The sequence below is a fragment of the Schistosoma mansoni genome, chromosome W (genome assembly GCF_000237925.1).
Source record: "Schistosoma mansoni strain Puerto Rico chromosome W, complete genome".
Lineage (NCBI taxonomy): Eukaryota > Metazoa > Platyhelminthes > Trematoda > Strigeidida > Schistosomatidae > Schistosoma > Schistosoma mansoni.
In genome coordinates, this window is record NC_031502.1 from 25,338,214 (window position 1) to 25,360,167 (window position 21,954).

The 21,954-nt window shown below is 38.3% G+C and overlaps 2 protein-coding genes across 2 annotated transcripts in view; one reads left to right on the forward strand and one right to left on the reverse strand.

Moving 5' to 3' along the window:
* The first annotated feature begins 6,190 nt into the window (after positions 1-6,190).
* On the forward strand, positions 6,191-19,537 carry Smp_068300 (putative zinc finger protein). The gene is made up of 5 exons (XM_018789111.1): positions 6,191-6,274; positions 9,900-10,089; positions 16,418-16,629; positions 18,253-18,445; positions 19,138-19,537. Exons 2-5 carry the CDS (start codon positions 9,975-9,977, stop codon positions 19,389-19,391), a joined length of 774 nt encoding a protein of 257 aa, XP_018654587.1. The 5' UTR covers positions 6,191-6,274; positions 9,900-9,974; the 3' UTR covers positions 19,392-19,537.
* A 1,118-nt stretch (positions 19,538-20,655) lies between these two features.
* The window catches only part of Smp_159110, a gene marked incomplete at its 3' end in the record, with an annotated part of 138,521 nt that continues 137,222 nt past the window's right edge, over positions 20,656-21,954 (reverse strand). Inside the window, exon 15 of the mRNA XM_018789112.1 lies at positions 20,656-21,041. Within this exon, the coding sequence (XP_018654588.1) occupies positions 20,656-21,041 (386 nt within the window). The remainder of the gene's footprint in view (positions 21,042-21,954) is intronic.

Here is a 21,954-nt window from a genome sequence, read left to right on the forward strand (position 1 = left end):
TTAGCGAAAGCTAATTTGTCCGGTGCCCAGTCGGCGAGTTCTTGTCGTGACTGTGGTCCCTCGAGTGACTATGTGTTGTACCACCACGATGGGTCACGATGGGAGTCTCCTCGAGAGGTTAGTTTAATTGGGGGCATTTCTGAAATAAAGCGTGGAATAAATCGTCACGCGAATGAATTACACTTGTGATTCGGTACGCGTTGGTGTGGCTTTAGAGCCCATAAAGTTGCTGTTCGACGAAGTATCAATTAGCTGCAGCCTACGTGAATCGACTAGCAATTCATAGTGCTGTAGGAAATCGATACCGAGTATAGCTGTGGGAAAATCGGCAATGATGAACGTCCACAGATACTGTCGTCGGTTGCTCAGGTTGACCGTAAGTTGTCGTGTACCATAGGTGGGAATGACTGAGCCATTCGCAGCGCGTAGTCGAAGCATAGTGGCTTGAGACTTACTGTTACCGATAGGTACGACAGAAACTTGGGCACCCGTATCCACAAGGTACCTAGCGTTGGTGCGATAATCGTGCACGTAAAATAAACGGCCAACCTGAGGTGAAGTGCCGGCGAGTACGGCCGCATTCACTCGCCGGCTGAGAAGTTTCCCGCCTTGTATGAGCAGGGAGCTCGACAATGACGGGCACCGGCTCCGAAAGCACGGTGAAACCAGCACCAACCTGGACTCGCTTCCGAAACCGCCTTCTGGCGTGGCTTGGAAGATGCCCGCTTGGGGCGAGTCGTTACGGCTTTTCGAGATTGTGACCTGGGTCGGGGGACGTAGGGGGCTGGCACATTTGCGCGGTCTCGGAAACTGAGACGAGTATGGATACATCTGTCCCTATCCCCATGAGCCGGAGGTCGTCTAGCATCGAGATCAACGTTAGAACGGGAAAAACTAGCAACTAAATGGTTGTCTTCGGCGCTAACACGTGCTAGAATCTTGTCTGCTATGAGGGCCACCTTGTGCAGTGTGGTGTCCTCGAGCAGGGCCGTAAGGGTTGGCTGGATACTGACTGGTAAGGCTTCGAACCACAACTCTTTGACTATCTCAGAGTCAACTGTCATGTTTCCTGCAAGGGATTGCAGGCGCGTGAGGTGGTGGCTCGGCTTAGCATCACCCATAGGGTGACGTGCTAAAAGTGTCCTCAATCGTTCCTCTCTTGATGGGAGGAAATGTCGAAGGATGGCATCCTTAAGACGGTCATAAACGTTTGGAACGTTGGGATTGAGGACAACCTCACGGACAGCGGTTAGGTGATCCCCGGGCAATGATTCCAAAGCGTAGGCGTACTTCTGCCTTTGATTGGTTATGCGGCGGATCTCAAATTGAGATTCCAGTGCCGCGAACCAGACTTCTGGATCATGGGGGATGAAAGGAACCGGTCGAAAACTGATAACCTGTATCTCGGAGTCTATCATATTTATGTTATTCTTATCGTTATCTACCATATTAAGTTGCCAAAATATTATATATTGAGAAAAATCAATACGAATATATGCAACAGATGTGGATAGATAAATAGACTCACCGGATTGATCTGGTTTGGAGAATTGGCCAAGTTTGACTTGTGCTCGATGGATTGGGTTACCAGCTGTATTGCGTGTTCCAACAACGGCTCACCAGTTGTAGTGGATGTCGAGTCGTGGACGGACTATGATCACCACTACTATTCGATTACGCGTACAAATATGACTTGGTTCCCTTGATAGCCCGTAAACCAGAAGGCTTTACTAGTCCAGATCAAGTATATTTATTGGCGATCTCGTGGTATCGAAATAATACCGAGACGTGCCAAAGAGTACAAGCGAACAAGCAGTGCGTGAGCAAGCTCGAACCAAACCAGGCGGTATATGGAACAAGAAGTGAAACGGATACAGTTAAACAAATACAGTAAAACAATCTCTGGTACAATTGGTTACAATAATAATAATTGTTTCTATTATTCCAATCGTGTTCTTATCGAAACTGGCCGATCACTACAAACTGTTCACTGTATGATTATCAGAATTTAGTGAGATAGTCTGTAGTTTGTGTCTAAATACATTTGATTGTCCCCACCCGTGTATTGTTCACCACAATAATACACTAAATAACAACTCTGAAGGACAGTCATTTCATAATTAAGTCTTGGTATTGAATTTGATGAGTAGATGTTCATGCATTAATTATAACAGTGAATATATGCTATCAATAATTATTATTGAATCTACATTGTGGTGCTATAATCAACTGATAACGGCTTACAGATCATGAATGAAACATTTGCTAAATATCATTGTTAAATTAATTCGCTTACACCCTTATTTTCTACTTTAATTTCTGGCTGTTTTGTTAAAATTAACTTGACGCCAAAACAGTAGTTTGCAAAGTATTTAGATAAATTGCAATTATCTTACCTTTACTACCCATTCGTTCATTGAATTGTCGCTTAATAATAGTCTACATCATGTGCAGTACGGACTAAGGTACAATCTTAAATTCATTCAGAATACACATAAACTAGATTCCGAACCACTCACCAATTGCTTATAAAACACATGGCACCAATCGAGTATTTTTTTTCATTTAGTGGATAAAATGAAAAGTTTAAATTTTCGGTTCATCGGAACAACATTCTGTCGACCTCTTGTTTTGGATTTCACTCCATTATGACGTATGATGGTTATTTTTAAGTGGGGAATTTTAATAAGCCTTATCTAACGACAATGAGGAAATGTTAGGGATAGTGTTATAGTTGTTAATACACAACCTGGAAATTTTTAAAAACTAGGTGGACTTCTCCTTAGCACAACACAAAATATTACACTGTATCACTTTAGTTCAATTACAAAGAGACAAATTTGAAATGTATTTAGGGTTTAAATGAAGTTGGAAACAGAGTATATTGTCTCCTAAATGTAACCGATTCCAAGCGTAGATAAATCAGGGAATTAGAAAAGTTCAAAGAAAGCATAAAAACAGAAAACATCAACAAAAACTACCTCTAATAACCTAAGGATTGTTCATAATCCTTCTCACAGAACTCTTAGTACATACGAAATCATTCTGTTAAAAGGGGAATTAAACCTGATTTTACGTAGAAAACCTCTCAGTACTCCAAAGATCGCTCTACAACCGATATACAAGATATTTCTAAACAAAGAGGCATATCGATTACGCCATAGAGGTATCTCACGTTCTGACAAAACAAAGAACATGATAACGCTTTATCTAGCAGATGTTCAATAAGCATTAGTTTAATCATGAAAGTAGTCAAGTTATGCTTGGGTTCAAAGCGTTCCATCACCAAAGGGAGTTTATGTGATGAAACAAATGGAAATACCATGGAATCTTCTGTCTCTGATTGTAGTTAATCTGTTTATATCCCATATAAAATCGTTTAATTCTGCCAGTGCCATTAGATAAAGCTCAGATATGTAGATGATACATTAATTATCTTTAAAAAGACTGGCCAGAAATTTATCCCAACTAATAGACACATCCTCAGATCACATCAGGTTCACTTCTAGAAAGGGAGATGAGCATAGTGAACCACGTCTCTCCGACTACTTAGTTAAAGGAAATTCTTATAGAGATCGAAATATAACCATACACCGAAACCAGACTCATTTAAATCAATCGATTTCAACTCTCTTCATCCATTCAAAGCCAAAATTTACTTGGCGAGGTTCAGAATAGCAATCAAGACAATTACTTCAGAAGATAAGCCAACGGAGAAGAAATTATATGATAAACATCTTATGATTTAGTAGTTTTTCTATGTGATTGACAGCACAAGATCTCAATTAATGTATTTGTGGTAATTAGTAGTATTTGAATTAACGTACGAACTAAATATTCTCGAAATAGTGTGATTAAAGATAAGTAGAACGAGATGAGCATAAGTGAACCCATTATATATGGAATTCGTAAACGGCGGTTAATCAATTACAAAGGAATCAATAGTTCGTACAGATACCACAACCGCCACAGCTTTAATAGGCATCCAGAAATCTGTAATCGTTTGTACTTTTTAACCACATCATGTGTCTGTCCGGCTGTGTATTGGGTATAGACTCTATGTGATCTAGAATGTACTCACTAGTATTAGAATTAACAGATAAGCGGAAACAGACTCACCTGATTCCTTGTGACTCATTTGGTTAATGTGCCTAGCTCGTATATGAAAAACAGATTTATTGACCTGTTTAGCAGACCATCCATAGATTGTGGAAAATCAGTTCTTGGACAAAGACATTTTTGTTCAAGCAGTTACATGCTCGTGTCTTCTAGGTACGCTTGTTGTTTGTATAAACTAACGATTCCTTTGTATTGATGACTGTTTTGACTTTGAATTCCAAATACAGTACATTCGTTCGTGTTCATCTAATACTTCTTGATTAAATTTCGTTGTTTCTGGGATTACTAGTTTAGACTATAATTCAAATACTCCTAATTACTACATTGGCGTCGCGATGGAGCCTGTAGTGGAACCGTTGGACATACATTCACATTTTGATGCCTTTGAGGATTACATGGAAACGTTCGAAATCTGGACTATGATCCAGAAAGGTGTTGAGGGTTGTAATATTGTGGCCCATTTTCTTACATTCATCGGAAAAGAAGCATACAGCTTAATAAAGACTTTGTCACTTTCAGACAAACCGATTTCACTCCCTTATGCAACTCTCAAGCAACCACTGCCGGACCATGTAAAGTATTCAAATTTCGAATGCGGTAAAGGAGAAAAATTAAATAAAATGACTCGCTAGGACATAGGGAATTCCACCACTTTACTACGTCGTCGCAGTCCAATACGTAATCAAGGTTATTCAGATAACAATTCATTGTTGAGTTGTGAAACAGTTCACGAAGATGAGCACAAGTTTGGTAAATGCTTGTTTTATGGCAAGTTCCACCCATGTAATTCATGTGTATTTCGTAATTCCAAATGCTTTAAATGTGGTAAAACTGGACACATTCAGTCAGTTATTAATACTGCTTTTCACTCCTCTACAACTAATACTAAATTTTGTAATTTTGATCTTACTAATTCAAGTATTTCTAATGATCACTTGTCTTTATCCACGAATCCATAAAGCATGATCTTCTAAAAACCCCTAGTACCTTGATACTGAACATGTCGGAGGTATTGTAGTTTGACATCACCTTACCAGCAACATCTATAATTGAATCGTGTCCACCCAGTGAAATCAAAGGTCAGAAGCGAGGAGGTTCGGAGATATATTTGATAGTCTATCAATATATCGAGACGTGGCTGATCTAAACTGACTAGTGATTACAGGAGAAGTTGAACAGAGCGTTCCTACTCGTGATCGGTTGCGGATGCATGACCGAGCGCCTTCAGCTAGGTGATTCTATTGAAACTAATGTGGTCAGCACCCAATGTCGAACACTTACAGAGCTACTGGTTTCGGGGATTTATTTACCGCTACAACAGTATACAAAGCCTTAGCGGGAACTAAGCTTGAGAACTGTGTTCGGACTGCAAGCTCCTGTTCGAAATGTAACTCAGATATCTCAGAACAACTACAGATGGCAGATACCCGCGCAATTGCAGAACTCTGGGGTTTACCATACAAAGAGCGGCTTGAAAAGTTAGACCAGTTTACTCTGTCCTATCACAGATTAAGAGATGATCCGAATTTTGATGTATAGAATACTAAAAATGGATTTGGATCTAACATTTCCTCTTTTTCCTCACACTAGAGCGTGACATCTCAGAGGACATAGAAGGCGAGTAGAAAAGCCAAGAGTGGACAAAATACCCCCGACATGTAGGTTTTCCTTCCGAGTCATCAATTCTTGGAACCTGTTACCCGAATTAGTTGTGTCCATACCTTCAATTGACTCATTCAAGGGAAAACTGGACACTCACAGAGGCATGCTAAAAAAGGAACAACATAGGTCATAAGCCTTCTGTCTTTACTACACAGTCTGAATCTGAAATCTGAACACTCTACTCATTCTCATTTGTCTTTCTTTACCAATTTCATAGCTGCATAAGAACTAATAATTGTCTTAATTATCTATTCGTTAGGTAGAATGATCTTTCATTTCGTAGATAATGGTTCAAAATATTTCGGTTTACTAACATCAAAACCTTCCTTTACCAAAGCCGCAACATTTGAATGCTGGTGTTTAGAAGCCAAATACGGAATGACCGCCTAGTGTCAGGCCGTTCAAGGTCGCAAAAAGGAAACGGCGGGCAGGTTTGAAAACGCACTGACTTATTTACCTTGCCGAAGCCACTTAGAAGTGCAGTCGGTGGGAGGTACGTATTATGATGTGAGTTTAACTATAAGGTATAGCATGCAAATCTTTAATATAGAAAAATCGACTGGGAACTCAGTGGGCACACTTTATACATAGATTTATGATGAATAAGACAGCTGCTACAGTTACTAAAGACAATATTTTTCAATTAGTTGTAAGTAATTATTGTTATTATCAGTAAGGGTGAAATCATATTTTAGGGACAAGCATAAAACAAATCTGACGAATCTCCAGCTAGTTTTTATTCAATCAGAAAGCAGATTTTATTGACAAATAGTTTACAGAAAATAAAATTAAAATACTGCAATTGTGATCGGTTAGACATAGGTTATAAAGTTAATAATGTATTCAGGTTAATCTGTCTGCTAATCGTAAAGACAGTGACATACTAATTTTTCCTTATGGATGTAGATTGTTCATCTTCTCGAACCGTTATATGATTATGTAGATAGTGCTAGTTAAAAACAGATGGCTGTAGAAGAGGGTCTCCGTTACCCGACGTGTAACTAACGAGTCCCCATTAGCCATTTAGAGAAACTCCTGTACCTAGACCCCCGACCTGCATAATAAAATCCACTGTCACTACATTGTCTCCTAAACGATGTTTCCGGTGAGGGTCGCTTAACTGGTGGTGGGGTTGATTTTTAATTCCTTGCTGGTTGCAGTATGTTGGGGTAGAGATGAAGATAACGAAAAGATATGGTTTTCCACACAGATTTTTCGGTTTGATGGAGCTTTCTTACGTAACAGCACGTAATTGACTGTGAATGAGAATCCAATCGATTAGTGCTGCCTAGACTCCGGTGCTTAGTGCGACACTAACGCCATCAAGACCGGACGAAAATATCTCAGGGTCCTTGAATAAACGCACATGAAACAAGCTTTTCGAATCGACAAATGTGCAATACTTCACTTGAGTCTTGAATACTGGTCGTGGATAAACAATTGATGTCCGTGTTAAGACTCTTTAAATACATGACCAAACCTACCTGTTTTCCGATCTGCATTGGTGTGAAAACATTAAAGCAGTTTAATTTAAATGGGACATGTGGTTTTAGAAAGGCTAGTTCAGAACTCGTATTCGTTCCATTATAGCTAAGCTGTTGTATTAGTTGAAAACTAAAAGAAAACACAAAATGCGCTAAGTTCGGTACCTGATGCTTACGTACGGTCGGTTTACAACGGATTTTAGAGAAGACGTGATAATTCAGCGTCTAAAAGAGAAGTGATCATAAGATTTTTGCGCAAAATCCAATTATCCATTTGTATAAATAGAGTTTTGGCATTATAGCTGATGTCAGTTCGTGATGAAAACCCTATGTATAATTCCTAACCTTGACCGTGAACTGTAAATCATCATTTGAATTCTTCACACAGGTTTATAACCTTATTTAGTCTTAGTTATTATGTTGACACTCTCAGAGTCACCCTAGCGTCGCTCAAAGGTCGTCCGTAATTTATATTCTCATCCTTAACTCTAACCCTAAACCCAAAACCATACCAACAACATTGAAGCTATGTGGTCGAGGCTAAAAGAATTTTTGAGACCTTATAATGGTTCCAGAGGTCGATTACTATGGAGCCACATGGATGAGTTCCTGTACCGGATGCACTATGATTTTAGGACTTCTGAACTTATATCTAACCTTGATAAGTTATTGAGTCATATAAAAGAACAGTATCCCCTTTAATTTTTATGTTTTGTATAATATATTTTCACTGTATACTAACTGTCTTCTGATTGGCTAATATTTCTCAAGGTCATTTAAGATTCGTTCAAAGGTCGTCCATGTAGTTTAGTCTCGCCGCGAATGGAAGCGAAAAAATGTTTTGTTACGCATAATCATTACATTTGTGTGTGTGGACTACGCTACTCCCCGGGTGCTCAAACCGAGGCCGGTTGATTTTCCTACGGAGGCGATCCTCGACCAGTTAACCCAGAATTCTAATCCACAAGACATTTAAGCAACGTTAGGAGATGCAATCCTATGGTAGCCTGTGACCAGAAATAGGTTCCTGGAGCTCATGTATACTATTGCCTTGGAATCAGGGTTTTCCAACTCTCCTAGGTTGATATTCCGTACCCATCTCGTTTGGGTAGTTGGTAAATTGATATATTTAGTACATGTCCCAACCTTCTCAGATGCAGGCCAATTGTAAAGCAGGGGTTATCATCTAAATGGGGGAAAATGTATCCCAAACATGATAGCATTGCTGCCTAAGGGAGTCAGAAGACTCTTCGTTTTGTAATTATCAAACAGGGACATGTTAGCTGCATATTTTTAGTCAATAAATGGATTCCCTAGCAAACCAACCTCCAAAGTCAGACGACAAGAGCGTTATCTTTAAGATGATGTCTGAGAAAATTAAATAGAAATGCGGAAAGCGGATAACGCTTACAACGAACACTATTTAAGGTTATCGATTCCGTAGGCGTTGGGGCATCCTAAATGCATCAACACGGTTTGTCTGTAAGGAAGTTGTTGTTATGTATTTACTTTTTACGATTTCGCATGCCGTTTTCATGTTTAGTTTTCTATCTGTATACACGGTTTTCTAAGTCATTACCAACTGATCCGGTAGTGATTCTGCACCAGAGTGATATATACTTCAGTCTTTCATTTTTATTTTTAGTCATTTGCGCAGAAGCTTCAATAAACATTACCACTAGATATATTTGTTTCAGTTTATATTTCAATTCGCTGAGAAATTATATATTTATGTTTGGAGAATACTTCATGGTCTTAGAACCAAATATTTCAGCACGTAAACTTATTACTTATTGGATCAGACCTTTCGTTCAAAGGCTCGGGGTGTGGCCCCCTAAGAAAACCACCTGCTTCAGTTCGGGCACCTGGGCAGTATCACAGCCCTCAAGCAAATCGGATGAGATTTGTATGGCGCATATGTATCTGGTGCTTCCTTGTACCAATATTTATGTGTTTAAATAAATAAATAAGTATTGAAACACGAACATTGGTGCAAGGAAGCACCAAATAGATATGCGCCACATAAATCGTTCGGTTTGCGTAAGGACTGGGATATTACCCGGTTACCTGAACCGAAGCAGGAGCATGTAAACATTTGGTTACGAATAAAAGTATTATAAAACCCAGGTACACTACTATGACACCAAAGAACATGCATTGCAAGCACACCTTAGGGATTGTTCAAACTACTTAGTTATGACATTTATCATTTGTTCAAACAGCCAGTTGGTAATAGACAAATCAGGACTTGCCACTATTGTGTATCGGTTTGATTTACTACAAAATGAATTAAGTTTTATACAAGTTCGAACTTTTACGTTGTTTAATGTATGGGACTGAACTGATAGACCCAAAGTGATACGGGAATTTCTTGTACATACATGTTGTTGCGTCATATCTAGGATTCGATTGTAGCTTGTAAAGAACTTGTAGATGTACTATTGACCCCCTCTGGGGATAGTCGACTGAAATCAAGTCATTTTAGAAAAGTAGGAGAATTGATTTGTTCAAAATAACTATGAATTTATGGGATAATTGTGGCTTTATGTAAGTAATTAGTAAAAACCCCACTTTATATTTAATTCAGTGACATTTTTTACCATATTATATAAATATGTGGATATACAATATAAGGAGAACTTTACCTGAATACGAAAACCGTTTTTTGACTGACACATCTATCGGACGTTTTCATTCAATCGGAAACTTATGCCTAACACTTGCTCAGCCTGCCCGAAGAAATTTACATTTCCAGAAACTGGTTCTGGCATTTGTCAGTCGTGTAATGAATTTTATTGTTCGGAGTGTTCTTCAATTGGTCCAGGTAGGTTGAAAGGTGATTTGGTTGAACCGAAGTATGAGTTAGTTTTTAATAAATTGAGTTAGGATATAAATATTTTTCAAATATATTTCATCAACCTTTTTATATCACTGTTATTAAGTTTCTGGTGCTTGAAATCTCAGACGCCTAATAATTTTTATTGACAAATTTAATTTTTGGGCGTATTATAATGAGACTTGTAAAGTTTTCACCAAAAATTTGCGATTTCAGTCCAGATGTCATATATATACATGCAGAAGACTATCTTAACATTCGAGCGTATTAAGTATAAGCGCCTTAAACAAAATTAGAGACTGTCAGTTACCAGCATTTTGTGTAGATGCACCTAAACAGACTAGTGCTAGACAATTCATCTTATCTAGATCCAAGGAAGTGACCCGCTTACAATAACGAAAAATTGGTCCGATAAAAAGCTGTGAGACATGTTTGTCGAATCACTTGTTGATTACTTACTTACGCCTGTTATCCCCGATGGAGCATAGGCCTCCGACCAGCATTCTCCAACCCACTCTGTCCTGGGCCTTCCTTTCTAGTTCTATCTAATTTTTGTTCATTCTTCTCATGTCTGTCTCCTTTCTTCCGCACAATATGTTCTTTGGTCTTCCTCTTCTCCTTTGGCCTTGAGGATTCCAAGTGGGGGCTTGTCTTGTGACGCGGTTGGATGCTTTTTTCAATGTGTGTCCTATCCACTTCCAGCGCTTCCTCCTGATTTCTAGTTTATTCCCTCTTACAGTAGGTTGTTGCTGATAGTGTCTGGTCAACGGATCCGACGTATTTTGCGTAGACAATTGTTAATAAACACTTTTATCTTCTGGATGACGGCTTTCGTAGTTCTCCAAGTTTCCGCCCCATACAGTAGAACTGTCTTGACATTTGTATTGGAAATTCTGACCTTGCTGTTGGTTGACAGTTCTTTTGAGTTCCAGATGTTCTTCAGTTGTAGATATGGTGCTCTTGCTTTGTCGATCCGCCACTTCAAAGCATGGTAACTGGCTGTTGCAGTGTGGAGAGTGGTCAAAAAGATAATCTCAGCACAGGACAGAGCCCCGACTCTCAACTGGACCGGGTTCAAAAGTCAAACCCTCTTGCTAATTAAGTACATATTAACAAACAAAACGTATATAAAAATGAGCTAATTAATCGATGGTGCAACTCAGTTAACTAATCAAAGATATAAACAAAGGTTATAGAACAACAGGCAATATGGATTCACTCCCACTATTCCCGTGACTAAAACAGCTAAATCGAAGATTAACTAGCGTTTTAGTCTCCAGGATATTAGGTAGGTAATTTCAAAGATAATTGTAAATTATTGGTGACCAACAGTATATAGATTTAATAAAATGATTAGATTAGCAGGATGTGAACCTCAGACTACGGAACTGAAATGATGAATGGAATTTTCCCTTCTTCGTTAGCTCGCCAATGGGTTATATTCGGTTACTGTTTGGTTGTAACACCTGTATTTCTCCTAGTAGCATTGATCGATCCAGAAGTAATATCCAGACATTATTCTTAATTGTACAATAACTTCGATCACCCTCTTTATTGATTTGTTATTGTTTGAGGTAGTTGTTTGTATGATTGCTACTTACACGGTAATAAGACGGGCGGCATTGTATTCTGTGGTAAGAATCGGCCTTTCATTTTCATCATTGATTTGTTTTTTATAACTAAATTGTTCTAATCGCTTGCTCTGTAGATTAATAAGCTCAATTTTATTAAATGAGCAATATTTAGTATCATACGTGACTAACTGTTCAGTATTTTAAACTCGTTTTCGAGATAATCAGTATAGAACAACAATTTAAAGATAATAGAATTGCTCTCATTATTATTTGTATTCTCATTGATTATTATTGCAAAGGCCATTTTAAGAATTGAATTGTGCTTGTAACTGTCGTGGTGGTGAAATTAATCAACTAACTAAAACTGGTTGTGTGATAAAAAAGAATTAAAACAATGCAGCTAAAGAATTTCTTTTCGACGATATTTAATTTAGATAGAAAGTCGTATTTATTTTTAATTTTTGAAAATAATAATCTATAATGAAATAAAGAGGTGTTGTGTCACCTAAAAAAGTTGTCAACCGTAATCAAAAGTTTTAAATATCGAATATGATAGTTTATAATAAAACAAGGTTTTGCGCAATTTAACAAAGTTATCATAATTTGTATTGCGTCATAAATTGTTTGAGAAAATCAAATTTCGAAAGGAAGTTATGTAGTAATCTAGTACCTAATGAGGAAACGTTAAGATGGAAGCAGTTTAAAGACGATAGATAGTTATCTATTTGATAAATATGGAAAAAGTATCATTAAATGTCGGAATAATTACTTAGTTTTCTCTCCATTCTACTTTGTGGATGTGAAACATGACCATTAAAAGCAGAGGATATTCGTAGGTTACTGGTATTCAGTCACAGGTATCTCTGAAGCATTGCTCGTGCAGTTTGGGACCACGGTGTAAGCAATTCCCTGGGTTAGGAAATCTTCATCAAATGAGATGATTAGGACGTGTTGAATGATGCCAAACAGTAACATGGCATCAGTCCATGAAGTCACTGACAACTGGACTTAGCCATGTTGATAGGTGCAGACTACTTGGTTGGGGTCCGCGTGATTATCGTAACCAATGGGTAGAGACTTTGAATAATATGACCCGAAATCGTTTGCGACGACGCACGTGCATCCATTCGTTGTCTTCCCCCAAATTCTAAGATTCTAAATCCCTCATAACTTTTCTTATGTTTTTATTCCGCTAATTTATACTTTATTTTCGAGTCGTGCCTTCGATGCGTTATGTTTCCCATTATCACTGATAGTTACTACCTGTGCTATTCTGGGATGTGGCCTGACAATTTCATCTCTCTGTTCTAATCGGGGTATGGCAACTGCGGGTGGTGTAAATACGTACAGGTTCCACGTTGTGACTGACTGACTGAAGTCCAGCTTATTTATCTCAACGTTGCGCGTCCATTAAGTCTTTCATCCGTTGCAATAACACTCTGTTGATAGTAGTGTGATGCCTCTGTAGTTCTCACATTTACTCAGATCTCCTTTCTTTGGTATCTTGATGAGATATCCTTCTTTCCAGTCTGTTGGTGGCACTTATTCTTCTTCCCGAATCTTCCTGAACAGAACGTGGAGCATGTTTTCAGTTACTGCTATGTCTTACGTCAGTGCATCGGCTGGTATATTTTCAGGTCTTGCTGCTTTCCCACTCTTGATTTGTCTGATGGACATCCTGATTTCTTCGAATGTTGGCAGAGTGATATCTATAGGAAGGTTGGAAGGTGTTGTTTTGAGATCTGGTTGGTCCAGTGGGGTTGATTCATTCAAATGTTCTTCAGAGTGTTCTACCCACCTGTTACGCTGTTTTAAGACTCAGTGACTGGTTCTCCCTTTATTTTCTTAGCCGGTCGCTCTGGTTTGTTGCATTTCCGTGATAGTTTCTTCGTCGTGTCATATAGTTGTTTCATATTGCCTTCTGTTGCAGCTCTTTCCGCCGTCGTTGCTAGTTCTTCCACGTATTTCTGCTTGTCAGCTCCAGTGCTCCTCTTCACTTGCTTGTTTGCTTCTGTGTATTCATTCTGTCTTGACTTTTACTGCTCTTGTTCGACTGCTTTTAATTGCCGTCTTCTTGTTTCTCTGCTCTTGAATCTTGTCCAAGGTTTCGATAGAGAACCATTCCTAATGATGATGCTTCTTGAGACTAAGAGCCTGCTGACACGTTGAAGTTAGTACCTGTTTAATCCATTCCAGTTGTCCTCCATAGTGATTTCTTCTTTTGTGAGTAGATCTTGTAAGGTTTGGAACCTATTGCTGATATCTGTCTAGAGTTCGTTGAGTTTGTCGGTATTTCGAAGGGAGGTTGTATTGAACCTTTGTAATGCTGTTTCCCCAGTTGTTCAGTGCATGTTCAGGTTCAGTTTCATCTTGGCAACCAGCAGGTGGTGATCTGAAGCTATGCTGGCACCTCTCCTGGTTCTCACGTCTTCCGTTGACCTTCTGAACCTTTTAATAATCCAGATGTGATCGATCTGGGTCTGTGTGGTTTGGTTCGTTGAAACACATGTAGCTTCATGTATACATTTGTTGGTAAAGTAGTGTCACCCACAACCATTTTGTTGAAAGCACATCGGCTGCAGCCTCTCATAAAACTGATCTTTGTCGTCTTCGTTTCTATCATTAGTGAATGAATATCACTGGACAACTTTTATTGTAAGCCGCTTGGTTGTATCTCCTTATTTCTGTAGCTATTTGACTGGTCTTCCCAGTCCCTTACATTGTCTGGACATTCCATGTACCTATATTGATTGTTGTTCTGGTTGTCAGAAAAGGCATCGGTCTCGTGACTTCTGAAGGATTTCAGCTTTTACCATGAGGCGTCATAATTCTTCTTAAAGAAGATCTTTCAACTCCCAGGACAGAGTTTAATTGATATTCTCTGGATACCTGTTTCAGTATATCATTTCAATTGATTGCTTATAAACAGTTTTTGGCTTCAAATTTCTTCCAATGAACACAGGTGGAGAGCTGTTATTGTTGTTTGTTGGATTTTATGCAGTTATATATCAAATCTGTCTCGGTATATTTTTGTCTATCGACTGTATGGTTTTCTACTTATCAAGCTTTATAGTGACCTATATGATGTCTTGCTTAGTCAAACATCCAAGAAGTGGAATTCTGAGTTCAGTTGTGACTCTGTTGCCAACTTAATTGACTGGTTGTAGCTATTTAACTCCTCGAGGATGTTGTTGAGTTCGATATATTTGCGCCACATAAACCATTCGATTTGTGTGTGGGACGGTATACTGCTCAGGTGCTCAAACCAAAGTAGGTGGTTTTCTTAGGGGGCCACACCCCAGGCCTTTGATCTAAAGGTATAATCCAGAAGTCAGTAGAGCAACGTAAATAGATGCAGTCCCATGGTAGCCGGTGACCAATAAAAAGCTCATACGCCATTTGTTTTCTTAGGATCCTGGAGCCCATGTTCACTATTGGTTTGGAATCGGAGTTTTCCAACTCTTCCATATCCACCAACTCGGTTAAAACGCCGGACATTCGCTTTTCGTCCTCTCAATTATGTAAACAACACCTCGGCCACGAGAAGGCATTGAGTAGGACTTCCCTGGCAGAGGCTATATACGCGTGGCCATGTGAGAGCATTTTGAGAGGGTGAGTGGTCTCTTCCCACTCTCGACCGTACCAGGACTGTCATTTGTGGGTTTATATGTAACGTTTTCCAGACCAGACCATGAACAAGTTGGCCAGAAGTGAGGCGAGTGATGACCCCATTGACACACCATCAGTTTTAAAAAACCCATCAAATTTAAGCCGCTTTTTGTAGGCGGAATGTTCAACCAAAGTAGTGTGTGTTAATTTGTCAGATAACAAATAATTAACCAAATATGAGGATGGCTGGAACAATGCTATTAGTGCTCCTTCAATTCTCCCGTCATTACAGTAGCAATCAAAACAGTGGTCATACTATTTTTGTATTAGTTGTTCGAATCTTCCCATTGATATTTAGGACTGCAATTGATCAGTTGATCATTGGCATTTGCCCATCCTGTACGGATTGCCTAAATTCGAGTCCCGGAGTGTACATCTACTCAGGGATGTAGGTGCATCCAGCTGACGAGTCACAAATAGAGCGAAACGTGCATCCTGGACTCCACTGCTAGGCGTCACTCATCTCTGCTTATAGTAGTCACAAAAATTTGGTAAACGAGTGGTTGGTAAAATCTCAGTCCCAATGAATATATGTAAATAATTACTTATGCTGTTTCAGAAGTAAAGGCTGGAAGTTATCAGCATAATTACATGCAAGTTTAAAAATCGCATCTGCTGCTCCTCCATTTCCTGCTAGTTTCACAGCAAATTCACTTAATTACTCACTTCTACCCACACATAAACCATCCTCATGAAAGGCATTAAAGTCTTTAGTTCGGACACAATGAGCAAAAGTTGGGTGTTCGTAATTTCGCAAGTCTGACTGTGATTAAGTTGAATTCGAACGGGAAGAAGACTAGTAAAATAATAATTGGAATCCAAAAAAATATTTAGAAAAGCATCTCAGTTTTGTATTAGTTATGGAGCTTTATTCTGTAAAAAAAAGTGGAAAACAGAAAAACGTCTTAAAGGTAAAGAATCGGGTTTTAAATATTGTGACAAACACCCGAATTATAACTTCAGTAAATACCTATATATATATCGCTCTTCTAACACGTGACATAAAATAATTTAACTGAAGTGTTAATCTTACCATAACATGTTTTAGGAATGTGTTTGATGCATTTTTCCAGATCGTACAATTTTATGCAACCGGTGCAGAGTTTTAGAGTCAAATGAAGCTAACTGGGATTCAGTAATGGGTCTTAATATCCGTGATTTAAAATGGTTTATGCGACGTCGTAATATACCTTCTGTTGGTTTGATTGAGAAAGAGCAATTTGTGGATGCAGTTCTGAACAGTCTAGGGATTTCCACTCGAAGTTCAAATGCTGGTGACTATGTGGTTAGTGTACAGAGCAAGTGTATTTTCTACTTTTATTTCTACACAAATAATATTGGCTGTGCAATAGAAACATTGAATTTCTTCCGAATACCATTTCGAGATTTCAAAAAGCTAAATACCTGCTTCATTGGATACTTAATGCCGTAGTCTGCTTGATAACTCTCGAATATTCGAAAATATCAAGATCTAAAGGGACGTTTTGGGCATGAGTCTGTTTCGCACTCAATTTTGCCGAGAAATGATGTATGTCTTAATAAATTCTGTCATTTGGTAAACTTGGATCCTTACTTCAAATTCTATTTAGTGTGTAAATAAGGGTTGATCGTGCCTTAACGTTATGTACTAAGATAAAGTGCTTCGTAACAGAGAATGAAGTTTTGGAGATTGGAATGCCAAGATAAACCTCACTATTGTTGTTTATTCAGAGAAATGTAGATCGCCAGTGCATCCACGCGTTTAAAATTGATATACTACAGATTCAGTTGTCTCACTTTGCTTTTTTATTCAAGTTTTCCTAAATTACTTCACAAAAATAATGTCCGATTTTACAATGTATCACTTTGCTGATGCTTACTTAATAAGATTTGACTTTGTTATCCCGATGAAAGTTAAATGGTATTGAGAGAAATCAGTAGAGCTATCAACGTCCTAAAGCAATGTTTAACTTCGGGATACAAGAGAATAAATGACTTATGATTTAAGGAAAACCATGATCTGTAAATTTGATTTGATGATATGAGTTGCCTTTTTTCATTTCAAAGCATTAACTATCAAACGTATCAGTACCAAAAGCATGTGGTACTTATTACTACCTATTTATCCATTCATCTTGAAATTTTCGAACTGTAAATCATTTCCTTTGACATCTTAACTACGGACTAATGCCACTCTTTCTTCCGTGACCACAGCTTACGGATCTGCTTCTCATTCGCCAAACCTGTCATCGTAAGAACTCGTATTTAGTTTTTTTTGAAGAGTGTAATCAATAACGAGCGCTAGTGAAGTTCAACAAAAGCCTACTGGCTGGAATTTCGTCGACTGAATATGCCTGTGGATATAATTATTACTTAGATCTGAAATTCTAAAGGTCACTATACTCATGCATGTAACTCATTTACCGAGTATGGCTTTAAGGGCTGACAGTACTACCAAGCTTCTGCGGGTTCAAACCTATGGTCTATTGGTTAATGATGCTGTACTTTAACCACAGCCATTGCTCCTTTGTCAGACCGAAAAAATACACAAACAGTTACTTATTGTTCCAAGTAAATTGCAGGAATGGAGACTAAGAACAGAACCTGGACAGCGTTGAGGATACTAACAGAATGATGAATAAGACCCTTTAGAGGAATTCGTCTAGAACATTCTCTAAAGTTGGTTTGTCCCACATTATTGTTGTTCTTATATCCTAAAACCCTCACTTCCAGGACGTCAGCAAAAGTGTAGCTTATTAATTTGGTGTTATTGGCTTATCCTGGAACGTCTGCCTTAATTGGAATGTTATGTATCCTTTCATATCCACTGAGAATCTAAACGGCGTGCACATACTTTTATAGCCTAGTAATCGATAGTTTCCACTTTTACTAGACCTTATCAATCGATGAAATCATAATTTATGCTTAGTTTCCAGACTCAACAAAACGCAACGTTAAACTTGAAGACTTAATGTCAGAAGAATCCATTGAAAATCTCTCTGTTCGTCAGATCAAAGATCTTCTGGTTTATAATTTTGTTGACTTCACTCACTGTGTGGAAAAAGCTGAACTTATTGCCAGAGCGAAACAGTTATGGCGCAATTACAAACAACAACAGCCACGTGAGTCCCAATGTTGAGAAATTCATTAATGACTTTAGTGATGATTCACGGAAACCGCATAAAGGTGATCAATACACGTATTTAAATATCGTACTAAACTTCAAATCTTACTCGTAAACCACCTTAAAGAGTAATCAAATCCAAAACTCTTGGTCAGATTAACGCACTCGGCTACATGAGCTTCAGACGATGCCTTTGTGAGTGTAAAAAAATAAACTTTGTCTCGTGAAAGACTCTGCAGAGCAACAATCATGACTTAATATCAAGAACACTTTCTGCTCGTTAGACCGGATTCCGCTCTAAGATTGTCTGTTAAGCACGAGCGTCCCGAAAATAACAGTATTTTGGAGGCCCTGTACAACACATCAGGTCTCTGAGCTGAAAATGTTCAGCGAACCATTGTAGTGGATCATAGTCATCTCTGGAGGAATACTCACAGCAATGTACGTTATTAGTAATAGTTTTGATTAGAACAAAAGTACGTCTTGAGATTGCGAGAAAACAGACCATTTGACTAAAATGTCTCCTATCTCAGTTTGTCTTGTTAAGTTGCCGTTATTCTACCTATAGAAATAGTGTGAATATCGAGTTTTGTTTATTCGCACGAAAGACAGATCACAATTCTATAAGAATCCGTAATAATGTCCACACTAACACTGGTCAATTTGTTGTTTTGTGTTTTTTCTTTACAGCTATATTTGAAACTCATGAAGCAGTTGAGGTTGAAGATTGTCAGAATGCTGGAACATCGAGTGAGAGATGTCCATCCGATAAATGTCCAGGTGATTTGAATGACGAATGTGGGATTTGTATGGAAGCTCCGATTAATTGTGTCTTTTTAGAATGTGGTCATTTATTTTCTTGTGTTGATTGCGGAAGAAAGCTGACTGAATGCCCACTATGTAGACAAAGCATTGTCCGCATTGTACGTACATTCCGTGTCTAACATTTTCAAACAAACCCATTTTGTAATATACTTAAACATCGATGTGTAACTTTTGGCATGAACTTTATTGCACTTGTTTTTTGGAATTGTTATAAAACACTCATATTCCACTTTGTGTACACTAGAAAAAATAAAGCTACTTGGTTAAATGGTTGATTTTCCTTTTCGAAGTTGAATTACACTTCATCGGGATCTCCACATTCATAAGCCTGATATTAGTTAATGTTTTTTGTTCATAATCTTTGTATTTTAGCAAAATTAATCAAATATATGCATTGAGAATAGTCAAAGGCATTCAGTTCACAATGACTGGTTTTCGCCAGCTTCACTTAGACATAGACTTTTGGCAACTTTATTAATAATCTTAAGATTTGGTTAACATCAAAACTAGTCAAATTTTCAAACGATACTTTTAGAAATGTAATGCTGTATATTTCAGGTGCTACAATTTAGTTTTCAAAGTGATTGTATCAGTTACGCTTGTGTACAATCAAGTTTAAAAGTTATATCCAAGATGGTAGTAAAATAATATTTGGTATATGATAATGAAAAGATCACTTAGTCGCTATGTACGTATATTTATATTTTGTGCATAAATCGTTTATGAAACGGATAATTTTGTAATCACAATGGACCATACGGTGACCATGAATTCTGTTGGTAGGGTTCTTCAGGGAGAGGATCTGTTTCGAATCAGAAAGGAAAAAAATTAAGGTTCTGGTAAAAGAAAAGTATATATAGCAAAATACTGAAACTACCTCCGTGTAGTGCCGAAAAAAGTTATCGTCCCAAAGGAGATCGTTAACTGCATTCAAGCGATTGGCTTTGTAGTTCTATAGGTGATTAGTGTAATCGTAAATTCTACAAGCTCCTTTTTAACATGGCAATTTAAACAATGTTTTGGTAGACGACTAATTAGAGTAGTTGGAAGACAAGCCAAAATTCATACACCGACTGCTAACAGAAACAAGTTTTTTGTTCCAAAAAGGTAGTATCTGATCTTATTTAAATGCTTTCGACAACGTATTTTGTCGATTTGAATCTAGAAATGGGTTTTGGATATGTTTGTTGCTAAATTACATAAAAACCATAGTTCATGTTTTAGTTTGTCCACCTGGACAGTAACCCAGCCCTCACACAAATCGAATGAACGATTTATGTGGCGCTTCCTTGTACCAACTTTATGTGTTTAAATAATAATAACTACTTATGCAAACAATTTCATGGTATATGATTTCTAGCACATTAACTTCGTAGAGGAAAATTATAATATATTAAAGAAATTGAATGCTATACCGAAAAACATACAATGACATGGGAATGGTTGTGGCGGCATTGGGTCTCGCGGTATATATGGGTAGGAATTCTGTACTGTGGGGGGGTAGGAAGGCCAGATATTGTGACCATAAGTTGAATTTTGCCTTTGGGGTTGAACGCTCGGATACATATCCCAGTGATTTAGTGGTTGGATGAGCATGCAAGATCTAAAGCCACAAGATTGTTGTTGATATGAATATCCACCGGCACGATCTATGGGTTGAACGCATGACGCAAAAGCAGTTTGATGTTTCTTTACACCAAATGATGGTTTACTATGCCGCTGGTCCTGTTTCTTTGGCTGGTTTAACATTTGGGCAGAGTTTGTTGGTTCTGTTTGGAATAAAAACATGTGGTTTAAATTCCTATGCTCATAATTGTTAAATATATATTAAAAGTCCGGGTAAATGAGAAGGGTTGACAACCCCATCCCGTAGAAAAATCTTGATAAAAAAACGCCAACCAGACTAAACAAATTAAACCATTTAAACTCTACCCTGGGAGTTGAAGGAAGAATTATGACGCCTCAGGATGAAAGCCGAGATTCTTCAGAAGTCACGAGGACGATGCCCCTTCTAACGACCAGAGCAACAATCAATATAGGTACATGGAACGTCCGGACAATGTGGGAGACCGGGAAGACCAGTCAAATAGCAACGGAAATGAGGAGATACAACTTGGCAGTACTCGAAACCAACGCAACCCATTGGACCCAAGCTGGATGGCAAAGGTTAAATACGGGAGAGATGCTTCTGTACTCCGGTCACGAAGAGGAAAATGCTCCACACATTTACGGAGTTGCTATAATGACGTCCAGAGAAGCACGAAATGCACTTGTAGGATGGGAATCTCATGGATCCAGAATCATCAAAGCATCCTTCAAAATAAAGAAGGAGGGAATCACAATGAATGTTATCCAATGTTATGCGCCCACCAATGATAGCAACGACGACAATAAAGATCAGTTCTACGAGAGGCTGCAATCGATTATAGCAAAATACCCAGGAAAAGACCTGACCATCCTGATGGGAGATCTAAACGCCAAAGTCGAAATGGACAACACCGGATGTGAAGATATAATGGGACGACATGGACTGGGAGAGAGAAGCGAAAATGGGGAGAGATTCGCAAATCTATGTGCATTCAACAAACTGGTTATAGGCGGCACAATATTTCCACACAAACGCATACAAAAAGCTACATGGATCTCACCGGACCACACCACAGAGAACCAGATAGATCATAT

What these genes read in the sequence shown, in the direction of transcription:
- Smp_068300 (XM_018789111.1), top strand. Translation starts at nt 9,975, where the DNA reads ATGCCTAACACTTGCTCAGCCTGCCCGAAGAAATTTACATTTCCAGAA. An exon ending in CAAATGCTGGTGACTATGTG is followed by an intron (nt 16,630 to 18,252) that starts GTTAGTGTACAG and finishes ATTTATGCTTAG; the next exon opens with TTTCCAGACTCAACAAAACG. An exon ending in TTACAAACAACAACAGCCAC is followed by an intron (nt 18,446 to 19,137) that starts GTGAGTCCCAAT and finishes TTTTCTTTACAG; the next exon opens with CTATATTTGAAACTCATGAA.